This window comes from Gopherus evgoodei, chromosome 2 (genome assembly GCF_007399415.2).
Source record: "Gopherus evgoodei ecotype Sinaloan lineage chromosome 2, rGopEvg1_v1.p, whole genome shotgun sequence".
NCBI classification, from domain to species: domain Eukaryota; kingdom Metazoa; phylum Chordata; order Testudines; family Testudinidae; genus Gopherus; species Gopherus evgoodei.
The window spans coordinates 219435165-219456143 of NC_044323.1; the positions used below are offsets into that span (position 1 = coordinate 219435165).

The window sequence follows — 20979 nt, forward strand, 5'->3', positions numbered from 1 at the left end:
TAGCTGATGCAATAGGTTTTCAAGTCCTAATAGTTCTAATCTGTTATCATTTGATGAAAAAGTATATAAAGGCTTATAAAAAAAACTTTTTATTTAGTTGCTTTATTATAGCTTTTTACATCTGCTGCATCTTATTATGAGGGAGTGCAGCAGTTATTCCACAGTAAAGTATCAGAGGGTAGCCGTATTAGTCTGGATCTGTAAAAGCAGCAAAGAGTCCTGTGGCACCTTCTAGACTAACAGACATATTGGAGCATGAGCTTTCGTGGGTGCATGCATCCGACAAAGTGGGTATTCACCCATGAAAGCTCACGCTCCAATACATCTATAAAGTGCCACAGGACTCTTTGCTGCTTCTACAGTAAAGGTGGCTTAGCATCAGTGCTAACTAAAAATCCTTTAACTACAAAGCTTTATAGTCACCTCTGCAGCAGTACTTTTGAGTATTTAAACTACTTTACAAACCCAAGTTAGTTATTCGCAGATAGCAAAAAAAGGTTAAAAAATAAACAGCTCTGTTTTTATTTGTCTAAGGAGTGTTAGGCTACATAAAAACACAACGTTCTTAAGGGGATGGATAAACTGGAAGAGTAAGCAGTTGCCTACATGATCAGAGACTGAAAGGCTCCTAAATTTGATGGTCAGCGCCATTCACGTCAATAGTATGCATGTGTTTATTTCCATCACCTGAAGCAGGCTTTCCTTGGTTCCAGGAGTTAAGGCAGTATCTCAATACTGCCTATAAACTGAAAGGTTCAATATAAAGCACAATCTTAGTACTGTATTAGGCCAGGTAACAATGAGGGGACCTGGGCTACAATTTAAATTTAAAACTGAAGATGGACTGATTCTAGCAATCACTACTGCGGCATTTTAAAATACCACATTGGTTACAGGCATCTAAAGTGATTTTTTTTTGGAAACAAAAGACAAGCTTATTAGGACTGACAAGCTGCAATGCAACTATGCCAGTAAATCAACAATTTATTCATTCAGTTGCATAACATTTTTAAGGCTTAGAAAACTGATCATTTCTCAAGCAAATAAAAGCTCTTGTTTTTATTTCTGAGAAAAAATGCACTCTGTAGGGCAGTGGTCCCCAAACTGTGCGGCGTGTTCCCCTAGAGGGCATGGAGGAACATTCAGGGAAGCATGCGGCAGGGCCCAGGCCAGCCCCCACTGGGGGTTGGGGAGGAAATGCCACACTTCCAGCCCCGCTCTGCCCCCACCCCTGTTCAGCCCCCAGGCCCAGCTCCACCTCCAGCCAGATCCACCATCAGTCCCACTCCACCCCCAACCTCAGCTTCCCTCCAGCCCCAGCCCCAGCCCTCATCCTCTCTCCACCCCCAGATCAGTTCTGCCTCTAGACCCAGCCCCTCCTCAATCCCCAGTTCCACCGCCAGCTTCACCTTCAGCACAAGCTCCTCTGCTGAGGAAGCCTTGGCTGTGTAGTAAGGGGGGGAGGGGACAAACAGATTCCGTTAATGGTGTGTGTGGGGGGGTGCGACTGGAAAAGTTTGTGAACCACAGCTGTAGGGACTAGCACAGTAAACCACTATGACAAGAGGCTTACTTAAACACATTACTTTTCAGAGACTAAAAAGTTTCCCACCAGCCAAATGATTTCTTCAGTAAGAAAGCAAAAATTACTTAGGAATTATAGCACATGTGCATCTTTGAAATGCTCTACAAACAATAATTCTCAGACTCTCTGTTGGACGCAGGTAAGCAGCAACACTTCTGTTAACACATTTTGGAAAAAAGTGATCCTGGACAAAGAGTCAGTGGCAGTCTTTGGAATTCAGGAATTCTCAGCTCCCAGGCCTATACTCTATCCACCGGGACAATATTGCCTCTCTTTATGGAAGCTTTACCAAGTTACATGTCCAATATGATGTGAGAGGGGGGTTATTCTTTTGTTCTAATCAATCTGACCAGCTATCTAGTTAATTATATGGACTCTCTTCCTGCAACATCCAACTACCTATCCTTGACAACCTATTGCTATTAGCGTAGAAAAAGCTATTCCCTGATGCAGCTCTGCTTTTCTCTAGTGCTTTCCCTCCACCTGTGGAGAATCAAGAAAAGCCATCTTCACTAGTGTAATGGTGCTATATAAACAAAGATCTCTGTGGTGATTTACCAAGTATTACACCGAAGAGGTTACCAAATAGCATTTCAGCAAAGGACCGGTACTTGTAGAAACTGCATATGTTAACCACAAAATCTTAATCTCTTTAAAATTTTCCAGTTCTCATTTCCGTGTAGATTAAATATGAATCTAAGAAAGTCTGTATCCAGAATATTCTAAATTCTCTCTCTCTCTCACACACACACACACACACACACACACACACACACACACACACACACACACACACACACACACACACACACACACACACACACACACACCCACCCACCCACCTATGGGCTCTTTACCCATTAGGAAAACAATGTTGATATAGAAGGACTCATAAATTGTTAATAATTCTATAATAAATCTTCAATTCCCATTTCTGCCTACTGTTACACAGAACTGTACTCCAGCCACATGCACTGCCTCTTCTATCTCACAGATGACCCAGCAGATTTTGCGCCATGTCTGCCTGCCACAGATATAAGGGGAAGAAGCGAAAAGATTCCCCCTGCACCTAGATGTCAGTTATTAAGGAAAAAGGAGTCATTTTCCCCACAAAGTATAGTAAAATAAAATAGCCTTTTATCCCATAAACAGCAAGATTCAAATTCACAACATCCATAGCTACATCAAAAGCCAGGTTTTCTCCTCTTTACAGTGCTGACTGCAAATCCTGCCCCACCACAGGCATTTAGATGGAGAAGCAAGGATCACACTGGACCAGCCATAACAGGCGCAGCAGGTGCATATTTATGGCCGGTTCAATGTGCAGGGATGGGGAGCAACATAGCTGTTACCCTGGTGCATCAGAGAAGACAGGAGTTTTTCCTTTGAAAGTTACCTGTTAGTGAGAAATCCTAACCACCAGACCTCTATTTTTTGCACCTGGAAACATAATAAAGGTGAGGGAAAGCTAGGAGTGAAAGTTTGGAGAACAAACTGTGGCAGGAAAAGCAGACGGGTATGAAACATAACAAAGGAGTGGACGGAGAGGGATTCAAAACAGGAAGCAAACTCTGCACTGACCTGTGAGAGAAGAAGTTTAAGAGTAAAAGAAAATTGATTTTTATAATACTGCCTATATTTTATTGCACTATGATGTTAATTGATAGAATAGGACTGAAGTAAAATTGCTTTGCTGTGCATGCAACAATACTAACATGATGTATGTGTATGGAACTATAGTAACTGGGCAGATATTTTACAAAACCCTGTCACAGTGGCAGGAGATTCTCCTGGCTTGCCTATCAAGCCTAGTACAGCATTTGGGTTTCCTTTTAATATAAGTCATATTAACAACAAACAAACAAACAAACAAACAAACAAACAAACAAACAAACAAACAAACAAACAAACAGGCTCACCTTCTAATTCTTGATTTAAGTGTTTTCTGTTATCAGAATACTGACACCACACCTTTGGTTACAAGATTTCCTCGGCAGAGGTCTCTACTGGATAGATCAGCGATTCTCAACCTTCTCCCATGCCAGCACCCACCCTCCATCCAGCTGGGATCTAGCCAGAACCCTGCCTATGGGAAGAGTGGTGGAGGGAGAAGAAATCACAACTCCTAAGTTGAAGAACCCTTAGTGCAGATTCCAAGAACTTCTCGTGAGCTTCCATGTCAATGCTGCATACACTCGGATGCAACAACTATGTTACATTAGCCTTTTTCTTTCCTTCTTGTATTTGAATACCGAATAATGCTGTATTATTTTACAACATATAAAACTGGAATGATTCACTGTATATAGACATGATAAACTTTAGTCGTCTCCAGTGCTTACGTCAGTTTCATAGGCTCTTACACATATGGCATTTATATTGTACAATATTTATTTTGTTACAGTCTTATAAAAAGTTAACACTTAAACTGTTAGCCAATCCTGTTACATTACTTCACTTTTGTTTTTATTTTTGGACGTAAACAGGTTTGTTTGGTCTGGACCAGGGGTGGCCAACCTGTGGCTCTGGAGCCACATGCGGCTCTTGAGAAGTTAATATGCAGCTCCTTGTATAGGCAGCAACTCCAGGGCTGGAGCAACAGGCACCAACTTTCCAATGTGCTAGTGGGTGTTCGCTGCTCAACCCCTGGCTCTGCCATGGGCCCTGCCCCCACTCCATCCCTTCCCATGCCCTCCCCTGAGCCTGCTGTGCCCTCACTCCTCCCCCCCACCCCCAAGTCTCCTGCACACCAGGAAACAGCTGATCAGGAGGTGCGGGGAGGGAGAGGCAATGACTGGCAGGGCTGCCGGTGGGTGGGAGGCACTGGGAGCAGTGTGGTGGGGGAGCTAGTGAGGGGTTGCTGACGTATTACTGTGGCTCTTTGACAATGTACATGGGTAAATTCTGGCTCCTTCTCAGGCTCGCCACCCCTGGTCTGGACAGATATCAATAATTTGAAACAGTTTTGTCTGTTACAGCTATCCCCTATTCCATTTTGTTTCTTACAGCTGTCCCCAGACTCCATTTTGTTTTCTGTTCTCCTGTGGCCGCCCTTCCCTGGCTGTTAAGTTGTTTACAATGGCCACTGCCCTTCTCAAAGGGATGGCCACTTGTGCTGCGTGCTAAGTGGGACCACTGCCCTGTTCAAAGGGTTAGTCCTGTTATCACCTCGTTGAGCCTGGGCTTGGTGTAGGGTAGGCAATGTCCAGAGCTGCAAGACCTAATGTGTTTTTAAGATCCTGGGCATGAGTCATAGGCCTCATGTGCTCTTGAGTCACCTATTGCACAGGACTATGTCCAGGCATGTCTCTGGGCTTACCTTCAGTTTTTTTCCTGTGCCCCCTCCCCTGTGACAGAGGGAGCCTATCAGGATTACTGGCGGGAAACTGCCCAAGTTTGCCTTTAAAACCAGACATTTTTGAAACACACCTCAGAAAGGTTCCTGCATTGCTGCCTGGTCTGATCAGCCAGGGGTTCTGGGGGGTCCTTTCTCCGCTCTCGTTTTATTTTTGAGCGTACCCCCATTTTTTGAACGCCCCCCCCCACGAAGAACAAATTGCTACCTGAGAGATTTCCTGATTATTGAGACTGTACCGAGCCCTCCTTGCCTCTTCTGATGTTGCTGCTGCTTCTGCCTTTGCAGCTGCCTTGGGGACTGGTAAGAATCCCTCTGTAAAACTTTCTATACTTTTATTTTATTATTTTAGCTGCTGGCTCTGTTTCCCCAGCACACAGACTCAAGCTAAACCTTGGTCTGTGTCTTAAAACCTCTCTTAAACTCCAAGGTTCTTTGCCGCTAAAAATAAGTTTGTGCCGCTGCTAAGCTCTGCTCCTGTGGGCTTTGCCTTGGGGCTCTCTGCTTTCAGCTGTATCCACCGCTGTAGCCACCATCCCTTGGCTTCCTTGGGAGCTGGGTCCTGGACACATACCACTCTGCCCTCTGTAACCTCCCCATAGCATAAGGTGCACCATAGGTCTTGTTTTTTTTAGTTTAATAAGTCATAGTTTGTTAAGATTGTAGAGCTTGCAAGTTTCACCTGCCTTGTTATAGTTTACTGTTTTGTTGCTCCCTATAGTTGCTTGTTATAGCTTTGCTTAGAATTGTGATATTTGTTGTTTTGCCTAGTCGTTGGTTAAGATAGATAAGGTTTTTGCTGCTTAAATTCGCCTTCCCGCTGTCCCAATCTCTCCCTGAACTTTCCCATGTCTGCTTTCCCCCCGCTCCAATCTCCCCCTCTGTGTGCTCCTCCGTGTCTCCGTTATAACCCTTTGCTGCTTTTCCCCCGCATCTACACTCTCTCCGAACTTCCCAGCTCCTTGCTGCTTCCCCCCTCCCGCGTCTGCATCGCCCTCCGCTGCCCCTCCCCTACCGAAGATCACCATCACACTGCTCCGTTGTCCTTACCCTGCAGGGCTTCAGAGTCTCTCGCTGCTTCCAGCCGCTCGTCTGCATACCACTAATCACTCACTCCCCCCCTCCTGTTTCTTGACCCAGCCTTTATATTGATATTGTATTGTTGTACTGTAACTCACATTTTACTTGTAATTATAACACCCCATTGGTTGCCTCCACTTTTCTGATATACTTTGTATTTACATTGATGCCACTGTGTTACATTGTGTATCTAGCTATTAACTCATATACAAGCTACCATTTTATTTTGCATTTCTTTTGGGTACGCTTTGCATTTCCACACTGTATCTAGAGTTGCTTATTGACTGTACTGTATCCCATTGTGCTGAACCCCACTTGCTGTAGCCCACTATTAGAACTCCCTACACTGTTCAATAAGAAGAACCCCCCCATCGTTGTCTATTGTAAACAACCTATACACCCCATCCCATCGTATTTCATTATTAAATTCCCACCACTTCCTTTTTTTTCCCTTTAATAAAGAAATTAATTGGAACCCCAGCTGTGTGGTAATTGCTCCCCAAGATCCCATATACCTGCAGGCAGGGGCAAGTTTCAGGGGGGAAAAAGGCTAAGGCACCTGTTTAACCCACTATTAAACATGGAATTTTTTTAAACGGAAGCATATTACTGTATAGAGCAATTTTCTGAATACAGTATTGATATCAAAACAGCATGCTGCATTTAACTTTAGGCATACTGAATTGGCAAAGTATTTTTTAAAAATTCTATCCAGCTTATGTGGGAACATTTTACATTTAACAAGCTTATAGCTGTATACTCCTCACCCTATAAAATCATAGTGTGCATTTCACTGACTGCATTTTAATTTTTCCATTGATCAGTTAAATAATGCCAATACATTTGTACAGTGTTGCACAGAGCTATGAGTCCCACTATAAGAATGTATTTAATCTTATGTATGTTTAGCTTTGTCCTTGGAATGCAGTTATACACATTCAGGTTAATCAAGAGAGTCTATATGAAAACAATGTGCTGTTTTGAAAGATGTAGTGACAAAATGAATGCGTGAGTTAAATCATATTTCACATTTATATAGCATCCTTTCAAACATCATGCTTCACGTGTGTCGAAACTACGGGCGAAACTCTGGTCCTCTGCTGCAGCAGCGCAAGAGAGATGAAGGAGCTAGCTAGGAATTCCTCTTGGGCAGAGGACTCGCTGGCGGTGTAAAGCCAGCATAACCAGCTCGCTCCCACACCAGCGTAGGAGGTATGGTTAGTTCCTACGTGCTCCAGCTCCAAGGAGTTATGTAACAACCCTCGTTGGTGTTCCAACTGGCACAAATTACATCAGCCTTGAGACTGCTGTGACCCGTGTTGGGCACTGAACTGGCTTGCACTGTATCCTACTGAAACTACAGGTGAGAATGCATGTGGATGGATTCAGACACTGTCCTATTTAATGCAGTTTCAGTCTGAGTGCTCGTGTGTGGCCACAGGAAACCCTTTCCCACTGTGAATCTCTGATCCTCTCACAGACTCAAGATGTACACAAGAAAAGCAAGTGGGTTTTTTTGTTGTTTTGATTTATATGCAATGCTATTTAACTGCAGTAGTCTGCCATCTGATTAGAGACAAGTAACTCCATCACAGTACCCTACACACTGTCTGGAAATGAGGCTTTCTGGAGACCGAGTGGAGCAGCTGTTGCTTAGCAGGGAGTAAAATCCAGACTGCTTTTGGGGGGTGAAACAAAAGACACTTTGTCTAGAATCTGGCAACAGCACTTGAGTTAGCTGGATGGATTATTGGGGGTGCTTCGCTGCTGGGCTGTAGGATCAAAAGGGCCCTTGAAGAACACACCGTTTTAATACTACAAAAAATTATACTGAAGATCACTGCCTACGAATATATGACTAAGGACTCATCTGTCTTAAAGTCACTTTTAACCACATAACACAGTTGCTCGTTTGCCATGTATATAAAGATTGTACCAGTTAATCATTTAGATGGGGACAAATATTTATTCAGGGGCTACCTTAACGTTGAATGTTATTTCCTCCATGACGTAAACTCGTTCAGGAAATGCTTTAGCCACCTCCTCCACACTGTTAAAATACTGCACTGGCTCCTTAATATCTCGGTCTTGTTCCAGCAGCTTAAACTGCCCTGAAAACAGATGATAAACAGAAGAGTGGTAAGATATTTACATTGGACAGCTGTCACTGTGGCAACTGCTTGCTCACTCCTTCACTATGATGCTCGGTCAGTTTTGTCTGATTATTAATAGTTAAGCAACAACAGAAGAGATTGCAAAAGAGTCTTCATAAGCTTTCAAATGAAAAGCGACCAAGTTTCACTAACCCAGAATTACAAGAATGTGTGGGAGGTGAAGTCAAATTAAAAAGGTATCTTATCAGATGCTCTCTAGAACTGGCAAGTAACTACTAGTGCTTCTACATGTGTACACTTATACCTTACAGCTTCTGTGTAGAAATCTCTTAGAATACCTTGATTTATAGAAAACACAAAAAAACCTTGTGCCACAAAGAAACCAAAAATAGTTCTGAAATTTTTAAAAGTGTCATTAGACTGAAGTAAAGGGGTTACATTTAAACCAAATTTCCTTACACCATATTTTGGTAACAGTAGTGTACTGGCTGAATGCTTTCCACATGACAGTTTACAATCAGAAACAATTTTTCAAATTACTTGTTAGAGCTAGCTCCATTTAATCCATCATTAAAAACGTGTACCTTTAAACAAACACATGCGCACACACACACCTATTTAAAACTTTGTGGAAGATAACGTATTCCCCTTCTAAAGTAAATAAATTATGAAATCTTGGAAATAAGTGTTCCCTGCTAACTTAATCCCACACCACAACAGACATTTTAATTTTATTACTTTTCTAAATGTCTCAGAAGACAAATCTCTGCCCAGACCCTAATACTGTGGTCACATTCAGGATTTTAGAAGGAATGTTTATACGATCCTGAATAATCACCTCATTTACCGCATTTCTTTTTATGCAATATGAACGTACAATTTGAAAGTAAACTTTTGTTCTAAAGAGCAGTAGCTAAAGCTGGGACAGACACTACATACATGCTTAGTATATTGGTGAGATTAATTTAATCAGTGGAGTGATTCCCCCCAGTTTTGAAAAATACTGATATTAGTATCCTACAGGATATTCTCCATCAACAATACAATACAGTGAAATGTGTCTCAAGCAATGACTCCAGACAGAAAAACTGGTGGTTTAATTTGTTTAGATTTTAAATAGCTAAAAAGGTACCTATCCAAGGCTCCAGGCACTCTAACACACCATTAACAAATACAATTTGATCGCCGAAGCATCAAAATTATCATCAATTCAACAGGAACTCAGCCGGCAAACCACCTAAAAACATGTCTCCTGCCCCTTCATCTAGGGAACATACCTTCTGCCCTGTTCAAAAACCTTATTAGACAGACATCTTTTGGGGCATGCCAGAAGCTCCCCAAATTTTGACTGCTTTGAACCAAGTGGGGTGGGGGAAGCAAATCTCACAGTCCAGGAGCCCTGACAGCAGCCCCCCTCTCTCTTATAACCAGGAGGATCCACTCCAAGTGTCCCATCTGACTACAAGCCACTGCTGACAAATGGAGGCTAATCTTCTAATCAGGGTAGAACAGCAGTGTTTAAGGGGTGGACTTCGGGTGGACTCATAAGGTAGGAGTTTGCCCTTGTACAGATTCCATGGTAGTTTTAAAGTATGATAGGCAGGGTTAGTAGCCTCTTAAAAGTTCCCTGACATTTCCCACCACAATAATACCCTGTTTTCAGTTGCTTATAAAGCTTTGCCAAACTTTAACCGTTTGGGCTGAAATTTTCCATAATGGTTGTTGGGAAAATTTCAACCAAAACAGTCCAGCTGTTTCCAAGAATGAGGCAAGGGACAAATAAGTTGTTTTTTAGCATAGGCAAAACTCAAGCCCTCCCCCACCCATTATTTTGGAGCAGGGCCAAGTTATAAGCCTTTGAAGAGTCACAGTTCCCACATGATCAGTAGAGACTTGCTAGAGCTTAACAGAGACTCTCCTCACTGAGCATGCTCCAGCCCAGGGCTGCAAAGGACTGAGCAAGATTTTACCTACAACTGCAGCTTTAGGCCGCTGTGGGCCAGGCCAGGTCTGGATCCAGGGACTGAAACTAAAAGTTGAGCGACTGTCACTCCTGTGTTCTCAATGCTTCCCTTGCCTGAGCAACCTTAATTCAGCTCCTTACACATATGCACTACAATACAGGTCTTCAATTACATGATCATATGCTCTTTTTGCATACTAGGTATTAGGGCTGTCAAGGGATTAAAAAAAGTTTATCTCAATTAATCGCACTGTTAATAGAATACAACTTATTTAAATATTTTTTGATGTTTTCTACTTTTTCAAATATAATTATTTCAATTACAACACGGAATACAAAGTGTACAGTGCTCACTTTATAGTATGTTTGATTACAAATATTTACACTGTAAAAATCAAAAAAGTATTTTTCAATTCACCTAATACAAGTACTGTAGTGCAATCTCTTTTTCATAAGAGTGCAACTCACAAATGTAGACTTATGTACAAAAAAACCCCCTGCATTAAAAACAAACAAACAAACAAACACCGTAAAACTTTAGAGCCTACAGTCCACTCAGTCCTACTTCTCAGTCAGTCAAACGCTCAGACAAACAAGCTTATTTACATTTGCAGGAGATAATGCTGCCCACTTTTTGTTTACAATATCACCTGAAAGTGAGAACAGGCATCTGCATGGCATTGTTGTAGCTGGTCACAAAATATTTATACGCCAGATGTGCAAATGATTCATATGTTCCTTCATTCTTAAACCACAATTCCAGAGGATGTGTGTCCATGCGGATGACGAGTTCCTCTGGAGAATGATCCAAAGCAGTGCAGACCAATGCAAGTTCTTTTCATCATCTGAGTCAGATGCCACCAGCAGAAGGCTGACTTTCTTTTTTGGTAGTTCGGGTTCTGTAGTTTTCACATCGAAGTGTTGCTCTTTTAAGACTTCTGAGAGCTTGCTCCACACCTCATCCCTCTCAGATTTTGGAAGGCACTGCAGATTCCTAAACCTTGAGTCGAGTGCTGTATCTAGCCTTAGAAATCTCACATTGGTATCTTCTTTGCGTTTTGTCAGATTTGCAGTGAAAGTGTTCTTAAAATGAACAACATGTGCTGGGTCATCATCTGAAACTACTATAATATGAAATATATGGCAGAATACAGGTAAAACAGAGCAATTATCTCCCCAAGGAGTTCAGTGACAGATTTAATTAACGAGTATCATCAGCATGGAAGCATGTCCTCAGGAAGGTGGCTGAAGAAGGAAGAGGCATATGAATGTTTAGCATATCTGGCATATAAACACCCTGCAATGCTGGCTACAAAAGTGATATGTGAACGACTGTTCTCACTTTCAGGTGACACTGCAAATAAGAAGCGGGCAGCATTATCATCTCTAAATGTAAACAAATTTGTTTCTCTTAGCAATTGGCTGAACAAGAAGTAGGACTAAGTGGACTTGTAGGGCTGGTCTACACTGGAGGGGGGAAATCGATCTAAGATACGCAACTTCAGTTATGAAGTCAAAGTATCTTAGTTCAACTTACCTGGCTGTTCTCACAGCGGCGAGTTGACTGCTGCGGGTCCCCCATCGACACTGCTTACTCCTCCTGCCGAGGTGGAGTACGGGCGTCAATTTGCGAATTGATTTATCGCGTCTAGATGAGACACGATAATCGATCCTCAATAGATCGATTACTACCTGCTGCATCGGCGGGTAGTATAGACACACCCGTAGGCTCTAAAATTTTACATTGTTTTGTTTTTGAGTGCAGTTATGTAACAAAAAAGAAATTGACATTTGTAAGTTGTGCTTTCGCAATAAAGAGATTTCACTATGGTACTTGTATGAGGTGAACTGAAAAATACTATTTATTGTGTAATAAAAAATAATAAAGTGAGCACTGTACCCTTGGTATTCTGTGTTGTAATTGAAATCAATATATTTGAAAATGTAGAAAAACATTCAAAAATATTTAATAAATTTCAACTGGTATTGAAACAGCGCAATTAAAACAGCGATTAATTTTTTCATTGTGATTAATTTTTTGAGTTAATTCTGTGAATTAACCAACAGCCCTACTAGGTATACTTGTCCTGCCTCCATGTAGGGGACTGGACTAGGTGACTTCTTGAGCTCCCTTGCACTGCTACATTTTTTCCCACAAGACCTTGCCATTCTAGTGTATAGAATGAACTAGTTCTGGGGATCAATCAGTCTTTTGTAGTGAGGGAGACTTTTCTGTAGGACCCCTGGTTCATATGTTGCAGAAGTTGGAAGGTGTATAGTGAATGAGGTCTCAGAGTTAGAGAGAAAAAGTGAGTGAGGTAATATCTCTTATTGGACCAACTTTTCAGAATTAAGGCACTTGAATGCTGCTCTAGAGAATTGGATTCTATCCCTGCCTCTGGCACAAAGTTCCTATGTGATGGTGAGTAACCTGTGCAAAGTTTGGTTTCTCCTTTTCTGTATGCACCAGTTGAGACCGAGAGTCTGATCTGCAGTAATGCTGAGCACTCCTGGCTGCAAATCAAGTCAGTGGGAGCTGTGCTTTGAACATACCAAGTGCTGTATAATGCTACATACTCTGAAGAAAAAAAAAAAAAAATCAGGTCCTACCTGTCCCAAATGGGCAGGGCTGGTGCAACCACTTAGGCAAACTAGGTGGCCCGCCTGCAGAAACGGCGGCGGGGGGGGGAGGGGCACACAGGGGAACCGCTCCCAGTCCCAAATCACCTCCACTGTGCCTCCTCCGCTGAACACACAGCCCCCGCTCTAAGTCTCCTTCAATTGGCATCACAAGCCTGGGAAGGGAGGAGAATTAGAGCAGCACCAGCATGCTCAGCGGAGGAGGCAGAATTGAGGTGAGCTGGGGCAGGCTGCCCAGATGGGGTTAGCTGCTGTGGCAGGGGTCTCCCCAGGTGGGGTTAGCTGCCACAGAGGGGAGAGGGAGCTCCCTGGGCGGGGTTAGCTTCCGCTAAATAAATAGCTGCTTTTGATCTTAATCTCTCTGTTCCTCAGCTTCCTGTTGTAAAATCGGAACAATAATACCCACTCATCTCACAGGGGCTGTGTGAAGACAAATTAATGTTTATGAAGCACTCGGATAATATAGTGATGAGAACTGCAGAAAAGTCCATGAGGAAATTAATAATTCTGTCTTCAGAGCAGAGTTTGAACTGTATGCAGTAAAGCCCGAGGCCGCATGCTGAACAAGGAGAAAACAAAATATTGAATAGCTGCTCATTAAGCGAGCATTGTATACTGTGCATTGAATAAGGCAAGGGCCTGTGGGGGAAGTAGTGTGTGTTCATGTAACTAAAGACTATTAAACACATATGCACAAGGGGGCAGAATTATGGTTGTACAGGCAACATGAATTCTGGAATTTCTTGGGAGTGTTTGACTTTGCAACCTTAATGATGTTCTTCTAAACACAGACACACAAAATGAATATATACTCTGGGCATTTTGGAACAAATGTACCTGTAAGTTATTCATCTCCTAAAGACAAGACTTTGTTTTTGTTTTAAAACTAACAATCAAACAATACTGCACGCAGAGTGTAGTAAAACACTACTACTGTTGAGAGAAGGTCAATTTAACCAGAAAACTTTACAAAATTAACAGAAGCTTGAACCACAATCACAACATGACTTATCTTCATTTTATTTAGGTATTTGATAATGAAGTATTGTCAGGAATGAAAAATAAAATGTTTTCAGAGGCGTGCACATGCAACTCTCATATCATGGCACATTTTATATTAGCACAATCAAATTGTAAAAGCCTAATAAAGGGTTTTTCTTGTTAACCAATGCAATGAAACCAGTACACACCAATACAACCAGAACATGGTCTCTGATGCAGGGAAAGAAAGACAGTGTATTAAGGCAGTATTGCACTTTTAGGATACCACCTAAATAGATGGAGAAATGAGATTATTTTCATGCAAAGGTGCTTGCAATGAAAATGGTAAATGCAACCGAGATAAAAAAGATGAGCATGGAAACATGAAACAACAAGGGGAAAAATAAAGCCTAGAGCAGCAGCTCTTCCCTTGGAAAGTGCCACATCTGCTAGTATTTGGATAATCTGTAGATCTCCAGCTACAAAGATGAAAGCAATAATTGACACAGAAGATCAGCATTTTCCTCTAAAAATTATGTGATCCATTTCTTGTAGAAAAAAGTCCAGTCCAGTCCAGTCCCTCTTAAACAGTCCCTAACAAAATCCAGAACAGAAGAACAAGGTGTAATGAGACTACTGATTTTGCTTTTTACTGTAATAATTCTTTCCACTTACTATAATTACTGTTTTACTGTACTTTACTTTTAAAAATCCCTGTTCGAATACAAAAATTGATTAAATACATATTCCCAGAGACAATGTAAGAGTTAACACAAACACAAAAGGAGATGTGAAATCAATTTGTTAAATCAGTACAGAAATTCTGTAACAGACCATTCTGTGTAAAGTGTTTTTGTGCCACCATACAGAAAGGGTGGAGGCTGCAGAAACATCTGTTCAGATGTGTTACTTGTCAAACCCTTCTCTAAAGAAAAAGTTGTATTGCCTTTCAGAAGTTTTGATTATTTAGTAAAATCTCCAAGTGAGTTATTCCATCTGCAGGACACAGTGCTGTTCAGGAACTAATAGACAATACATTGGGATAACAAGAGTGAGAAGCAGAGGTTTATATTTCACACTATGATGAGCGTTGACAACATACTCAGCATTTTCCAGAACCACAGTCATGGCCTACAATGTTTAGACTCTTTATCTGTTTGACAAAATTCCACCATTTTGGGAAAGACTGTTGATTTTGCCAACATTCCCCATAAGAACTCAAGTGCCAGTGGACTCTGGGAACACTTTTGCTTTTCTTTTTGAGCAGAATGACTTTAACTAGAATTGAGAAGAGATTTTAAAAGACAGAGTCAAAGGAGTAAGAAAGATGTGAATGACCAAAATAATGAATTTCAAACTGAAGTGGCTTGGGAAAGAGGAGGAGGAGGTAGAGAAGGAAAAGATGGTTACTCACCTTTGTAACTGTTGTTCTTCGAGATGTGTTGCTCATATCCATTCCAGGTAGGTGTACGCGCCACGCATGCACGTCTGCCGGAAACTTTTTACCCTAGCAACTCCAGTGGGCTGGCAGGTCGCCCCCTAGAGTGGCACCAGTATGGCACCAGCTATATACCCCTGCCGGCCCACCCGCTCCTCTGTTCCTTCTTGCCGGCTACTCCGACAGTGGGGAAGGAGGGCGGGTGTGGAATGGATATGAGCAACACATCTCGAAGAACAACAGTCACAAAGGTGAGTAACCGTCTTTTCTTCTTCGAGTGATTGCTCATATCCATTCCAGGTAGGTGATTCCCAAGCCTTACCTAGGCGGTGGGGTCGGAGTGAGAGGTCGCGGCCTGGAGTACTGCAGAGCCAAAGGCCGCATCATCTCTGGACTGCTGAACCAGGGCGTAATGGGAAGCGAATGTGTGGACCGATGACCAGGTCGCCGCCCTACAAATCTCTTGGATCGGTACACGGGCCAGGAAAGCCAGCGATGATGCTTGTGCTCTGGTGGAGTGAGCAGTCACATGGCCCGCTGGAACGTGGGTCAGGTCGTAGCAGGTTCTGATGCAGGAGGTAACCCAGGAAGATAGCCTCTGGGAGGAAATCGGCAGCCCCTTAACCTGGTCCGCTACCACCACAAATAACTGGGGGGACTTGCGAAAGGGTTTGGTCCTGTCCACATAAAATGCTAGCGCCCGACGTACATCTAGCGAGTGGAGCTGTTGCTCTCTGCGGGACGAATGGGGCTTTGGGAAAAAGACTGGGAGGAAAATCTCCTGATTAACATGGAAAGCTGAGACCACCTTGGGAAGAAAGGCAGGGTGAGGCCTCAGCCGTACCTTGTCTTTATGGAAGATGGTATACGGCGGGTCCACTGTGAGGGCCCTCAGTTCGGACACTCGTCTAGCTGAGGTAATGGCCACTAGGAAGGCAGTCTTCCACGAGAGGTAGAGCAGGGAGCAAATAGCTAATGGCTCGAATGGAGGGCCCATGAGCCGAGTTAGGACCAGGTTGAGGTCCCATGAAGGGGCTGGAGGGTGGATTTGTGGATAGAGCCGCTCGAGTCCCTTCAGGAATCTGGCCACCATAGGGTGGGAGAAGACAGAACAACCGTCCATTCCCGGGTGAAACACGGAGATGGCCGCTAGGTGGACCCGGAGAGACGACAACTCTAGACCCTGGGTCTTGAGGGACCAGATGTAGTCTAAAATAGTGGTGACGGGAGTCTCCATAGGGCGAAGAGCTTTCTCTGAATACCAGCAGGAGAAACGCTTCCACTTAGCCGAGTAAGTCGCCCTGGTGGAAGGCTTTCTACTGCCCATGAGACTCTCCCGAACCGGGGTAGAACAGCGCAGCTCGGAGCCTGTCAACCACACAGGAGCCATGCCGTAAGGTGTAGAGATGGAAGGTCCGGGTGACATAGCCTGCCGTGGTCCTGGGTGATCAGGTCCCGATGTAGGGGCAGGGTAACTGGGTTGGCTACTGAGAGGTCCAGCAACATGGGGTACCAATGCTGTCTGGCCCATGCTGGGGCTATGAGAATCACCCGGGCTCTTTCTCTGCGCACCTTGAGGAGAACCCTGTGTATCAGCAGAACGGGAGGGAATGCGTAACACAGGTGGGCTGTCCATAGGATCAGGAATGCATCTGCTAGAGACCCTGGTTCCCGACCCTGGAAGGAGCAGAATGCTCGACACTTCCTGTTCTGCCTGGATGCGAAGAGGTCCATCCGGGGATGACCCCACCTCTGGAAGAGTGAGAGGGCGACGTCCGGACGGAGGGACCACTCGTGCGAACGGAAGGATCTGCTCAGCCAATCTGCCAGAGTGTTCCGCACTCCCGGGAGATAGGAGGCGGAAAGGTGAACCGAATGGGCTATGGAAAGCTCCCAGAGGCACATTGCCTCAAGACACAGGGGAGAGGATCTGCCTCAAGACACAGGGGAGAGGATCTGGTGCCACCCTGCTTGTTGATGTAAAACATGGTCGTCGTGTTGTCGGTGACCACCGCGACACAACGACCTTGAAGGAGATGGACAAACGCTTGACAAGCAAGGCGGACCGCTCTCAACTCTCGTATGTTGATATGGAGGTTAATCTCTTGAGAAGTCCACAAGCCCTGAGTTCTCTGGGTGCCACAGTGCACTCCCCAGCCCAGATCTGAGGCGTCCGTGGTCAGGGATGCCGAGGATTCGGGCGGATGGAACGGGAGCCCCGCACAGACCATGGACCGGTCCAGCCACTAGCGAAGAGAGTCCAGTGCCCTCTGAGGAACGGTGACGACTGTGTCCAACGAATGTCTGGCCGGCCGATACTGAGCAATGAGCCATGACCGAAGAGGTCTCATGCGGAGACGGGCATATGCCGTTATGAACGTACAGGCAGCCATGTGGCCTAGAAGGGCCAGGCATGTTCGCAGAGAGGTCAGCGGGGCCGCCTGCAAACGTAGAATGATGGCCGACAGCGACTGGAACCTGGGGAAGGGTAGCAAGGCCCTGGCCAGGGTAGAGTCCAGAACGGCCCCGATGAACTCTATCCGCTACGTGGGGAGCAGAGTAGACTTGTCCACATTGATGACGAGGCCCAAGGCAGCAAAGAGGGTGCTGATCCTGTCGACATGGGCGCGGACCTGCAGCTCCGATGTGCCTCGGATCAGCCAGTCGTCCAGGTAGGGGAAGACATGAATGCAGCAACGTCGAAGGTGTGCGACGACGACTGCCATGCATTTCGTAAACACCCTCAGGGCCGTAGAGAGGCCAAACGGAAGGACCGCAAACTGATAATGTTGGCGGCCGACCACAAAGCGGAGAAAACGTCTGTGTTGGGGGGCAGTGGAGATGTGAAAATAAGCGTCCTGCATATCGAGGGCGGCGTACCAGTCTCTGGGATCCAGGGATGGGATGATCGTTCCAAGGGATACCATGCGGAACTTCAACTTCAAGATATACTTGTTGAGTTCCCGCAAGTCGAGGATGGGCCTGAGGCCGCCCTTGGATTTGGGGATTAGAAAGTAGCGGGAATAAAATCCCTTGCCCTTCTCGTTGTCCGGAACCGCCTCTACGGCTCCCTTGACAAGGAGCGCATGTACCTCCTGACGGAGGAATTGCTCGTGAGAGGGGTCCCTGAAGAGGGACGGGGAAGGGGGGGGGGCGAAGAAAACTGCAGGCGATAACCGGCCTGCACTGTACGCAAGACCCAACGGTCCAACGTTATTCGGGTCCACGCCGGGAGGAAAAAGGAAAGGCGGTTGGAAAACTGTGGGGAGGGATCCAGAGGGGAAACTGGTACTGCGCCCTTGGGCGCACCTTCAAAAGGAAGGCTTAGGCCCTGGAGGGGCCTTGGTGGAGCCTTGGTTCTGCCCCGTTTGGCCACTGGACTGCCTGCGGCGGTTGTTCCTGCCACGGCGCCTAGAGAGGTCCTGCCTTGGGCGGAACTGGGGGTACGGCCGCCGCTGCTGCTGCTGGTTTTGCTGCTGGAATGGCCTGCGCTGCGTCGCAGGCGTGTGCATGCCGAGCGACCGTATTATGACCCTGTTGTCTTTGAGGTCTTTTAGTCTCGGGTCTGTTTTATCAGAAAACAGGCCCTGGCCTTCAAAGGGGAGGTCCTGGATTGTATGTTGGAGCTCCGGCGGAAGGCCAGAGACCTGCAGCCAGGAAATTCGGCGCATCGTGAGCCCCGAGGCCAGGGTCCGAGCGGCGGAGTCGGCAGCATCAAGGGAGGCCTGTAGCGATGTTCTTGCTACTTTCTTGCCCTCGTCCAGGATGGTGGAAAATTCCTGGCGAGCATCCTGAGGCAAGAGCTCCGCGAACTTCCCCGCCGCTACACACGAGTTGAAGGAGTAGCAGCTGAGGAGGGCCTGCTGGTTTGAGACCCTGAGCTGTAGCACCCCCGACGAATAGACCTTGCGGCCCAGGAGGTCCATCCTTCTCGCCTCCTTCGACTTGGGCGCTGGGGCCTCTTGCCCGTGGCGCTCCCTGTCGTTCACCGACTGGACCACTAACGAGCAGGGTGTCGGGTGAACATATAAGTATTCATAGCCCTTCGAGGGGGCCATGTACTTTCGTTCCACCCCTCGAGCGGTCGGAGGGATGGAGGCCGGTGACTGCCAGATGATATTGGCGTTGGCCTGGATTGTCTTTATAAAGGGCAGGGCCACTCTGGTGGGCGCATCGGCGGAAAGGATGCTCACCACCGGGTCCTCAATTTCAGACACCTCCTCCGCTTGCAAGTCCAGATTCTGTGCCACCCGGCGGAGGAGGTCTTGGTGCGCCCTAAGATCCAGCGGGGGAGGACTGGAGGACGAGGTACCCGCCACTGCCTCATCCGGAGACGAGGACGAGGAAACCCCCGGCAACAAAGTGTCCACGGGGGGGTCCGTGTGGGGCTTCACCTCCGTCCCTGGAGGAAGCTCTGAGTCCAGGTGACTGGACCTGCCATCCACTTCCGGAGAGTGAGGGGGTCTCAATACCGTCGCCTCTGGAGGTCTGCGTTCCCCTGTAGGTCGGGGGGTAATGTGTTGCAGGGCCTGGGCCTGGGAATACGCCCAAGGGGTCCAAAACCCCCACTGCTGAGGCTCTCGCTCTTGTGGGGGAGGGTCCTGGAACAGGGCCGAGTGCGTGCCCTAGCCCATGGCATAGACGCTGTCAGTCTGGGAAGAGACCGACGGCTCCCGAGACGGCCACGGAGGCGCTGAACCTGATTGGTATACGACTCTGTGCGCCGAGACCGACGCTCCCCTCGGTGCCGAGGCTCGGTGCCGCGACACACATCGGTGCCGGGATCGGGATCGGCGTGATGACCGGCGCCGGGATCCGGATCGGGAGCGATGTTGGTTCCGGGAGTGGGACCGCGACCCTCGATGAGCGTGGTACCGGGACGGCAGCGGAGACCAGGACCTGCCACCGGCGCGGTGCCGGGAGGTCGACCGGGATCGGGACCTACCACCGGTTCGGTGCCAGGAGGTCGACCGAGGCGCCGAACGCCGAGGTGAACGGCTCCTGAAGTCTCGGTGCCGGCGGTGAGACGAGCCCGACCGGGACCGTGCAGATGGCGATTGGTGCCGCGAGTACGACGGGTACCGCCTGGGAGAGCAGTGCCGGGACTTAGAGCGGCGCCCCGAGCGCGAGCGTTCACGCCTCCGGGGTGATCGGTGCCGGGGCTCGGGAGACAGCGCTCGAAGCATCGGTTTACCCCTGGAGGTTACCCGTCCCGGGGGTGCCGGCTGAGGCTGCGATGGCTCCGTCATCGCGATCAGGTCCCGAGCTGAGGCAAAGGTCTCTGGCGTAGACGGTACCCGGAGCTCGACCCCTGATCTTAAGGGGGAGCTAGGAGGGGCTGGACTCGACGGACCTTCCGGGCCCGGAGTCGACAGCAGTCCTGCAGGCGGTGCCGCGGCTAGGGTAGGTGCCGGGCGGTCCACTCGGGCCTGCCTGGATGGTGTTGCAGACGTCGAGGGACGAGAGTCTGCTCCCGGTGCCGGGGAGTCTTGCCGGTGCCAGCGCGGTCCGGTGCCGGAGTAGAACTGGCTGACTGCGCTGACAGTGCCGGAGACAGAGCCGCTTCCATAAGGAGAGCGCTGAGTCTTTGGTCTCTCTCCTTCTTCGTGCAAGGCTTAAAAGCCTTGCAAATGTGGCACTTTTCGCTGATATGCGATTCCCCCAGGCACTTAAGGCACGCGTCGTGGGGATCGCTCGTAGGCATCGGCTTCTTGCACGCCGAGCACTGCTTGAAGCCCGGCGAGCCAGGCATGGGCCCGGTGCCGGGCAGGGCAACGGCCCACCCGCAAGCGATGTTAGACAACTATATTACAAGATTTCAAC

General features: G+C 46.8%; 1 protein-coding gene across 3 annotated transcripts in view; it reads right to left on the reverse strand.

Annotated features, from left to right (window-relative positions):
• The window catches only part of GAREM1 (GRB2 associated regulator of MAPK1 subtype 1), a 152424-nt gene that overhangs the window by 24165 nt on the left and 107280 nt on the right, over positions 1–20979 (reverse strand). For 2 of the 3 annotated variants that reach the window (XM_030552994.1, XM_030552993.1), the window contains exon 3: positions 8001–8131. In XM_030552994.1, coding sequence (XP_030408854.1) covers positions 8001–8131 — 131 coding nt within the window. Of the gene's footprint in view, positions 1–3504; positions 3592–8000; positions 8132–20979 lie in introns of those variants that run through there. The other variant, XM_030552995.1, reaches the window with a different exon arrangement.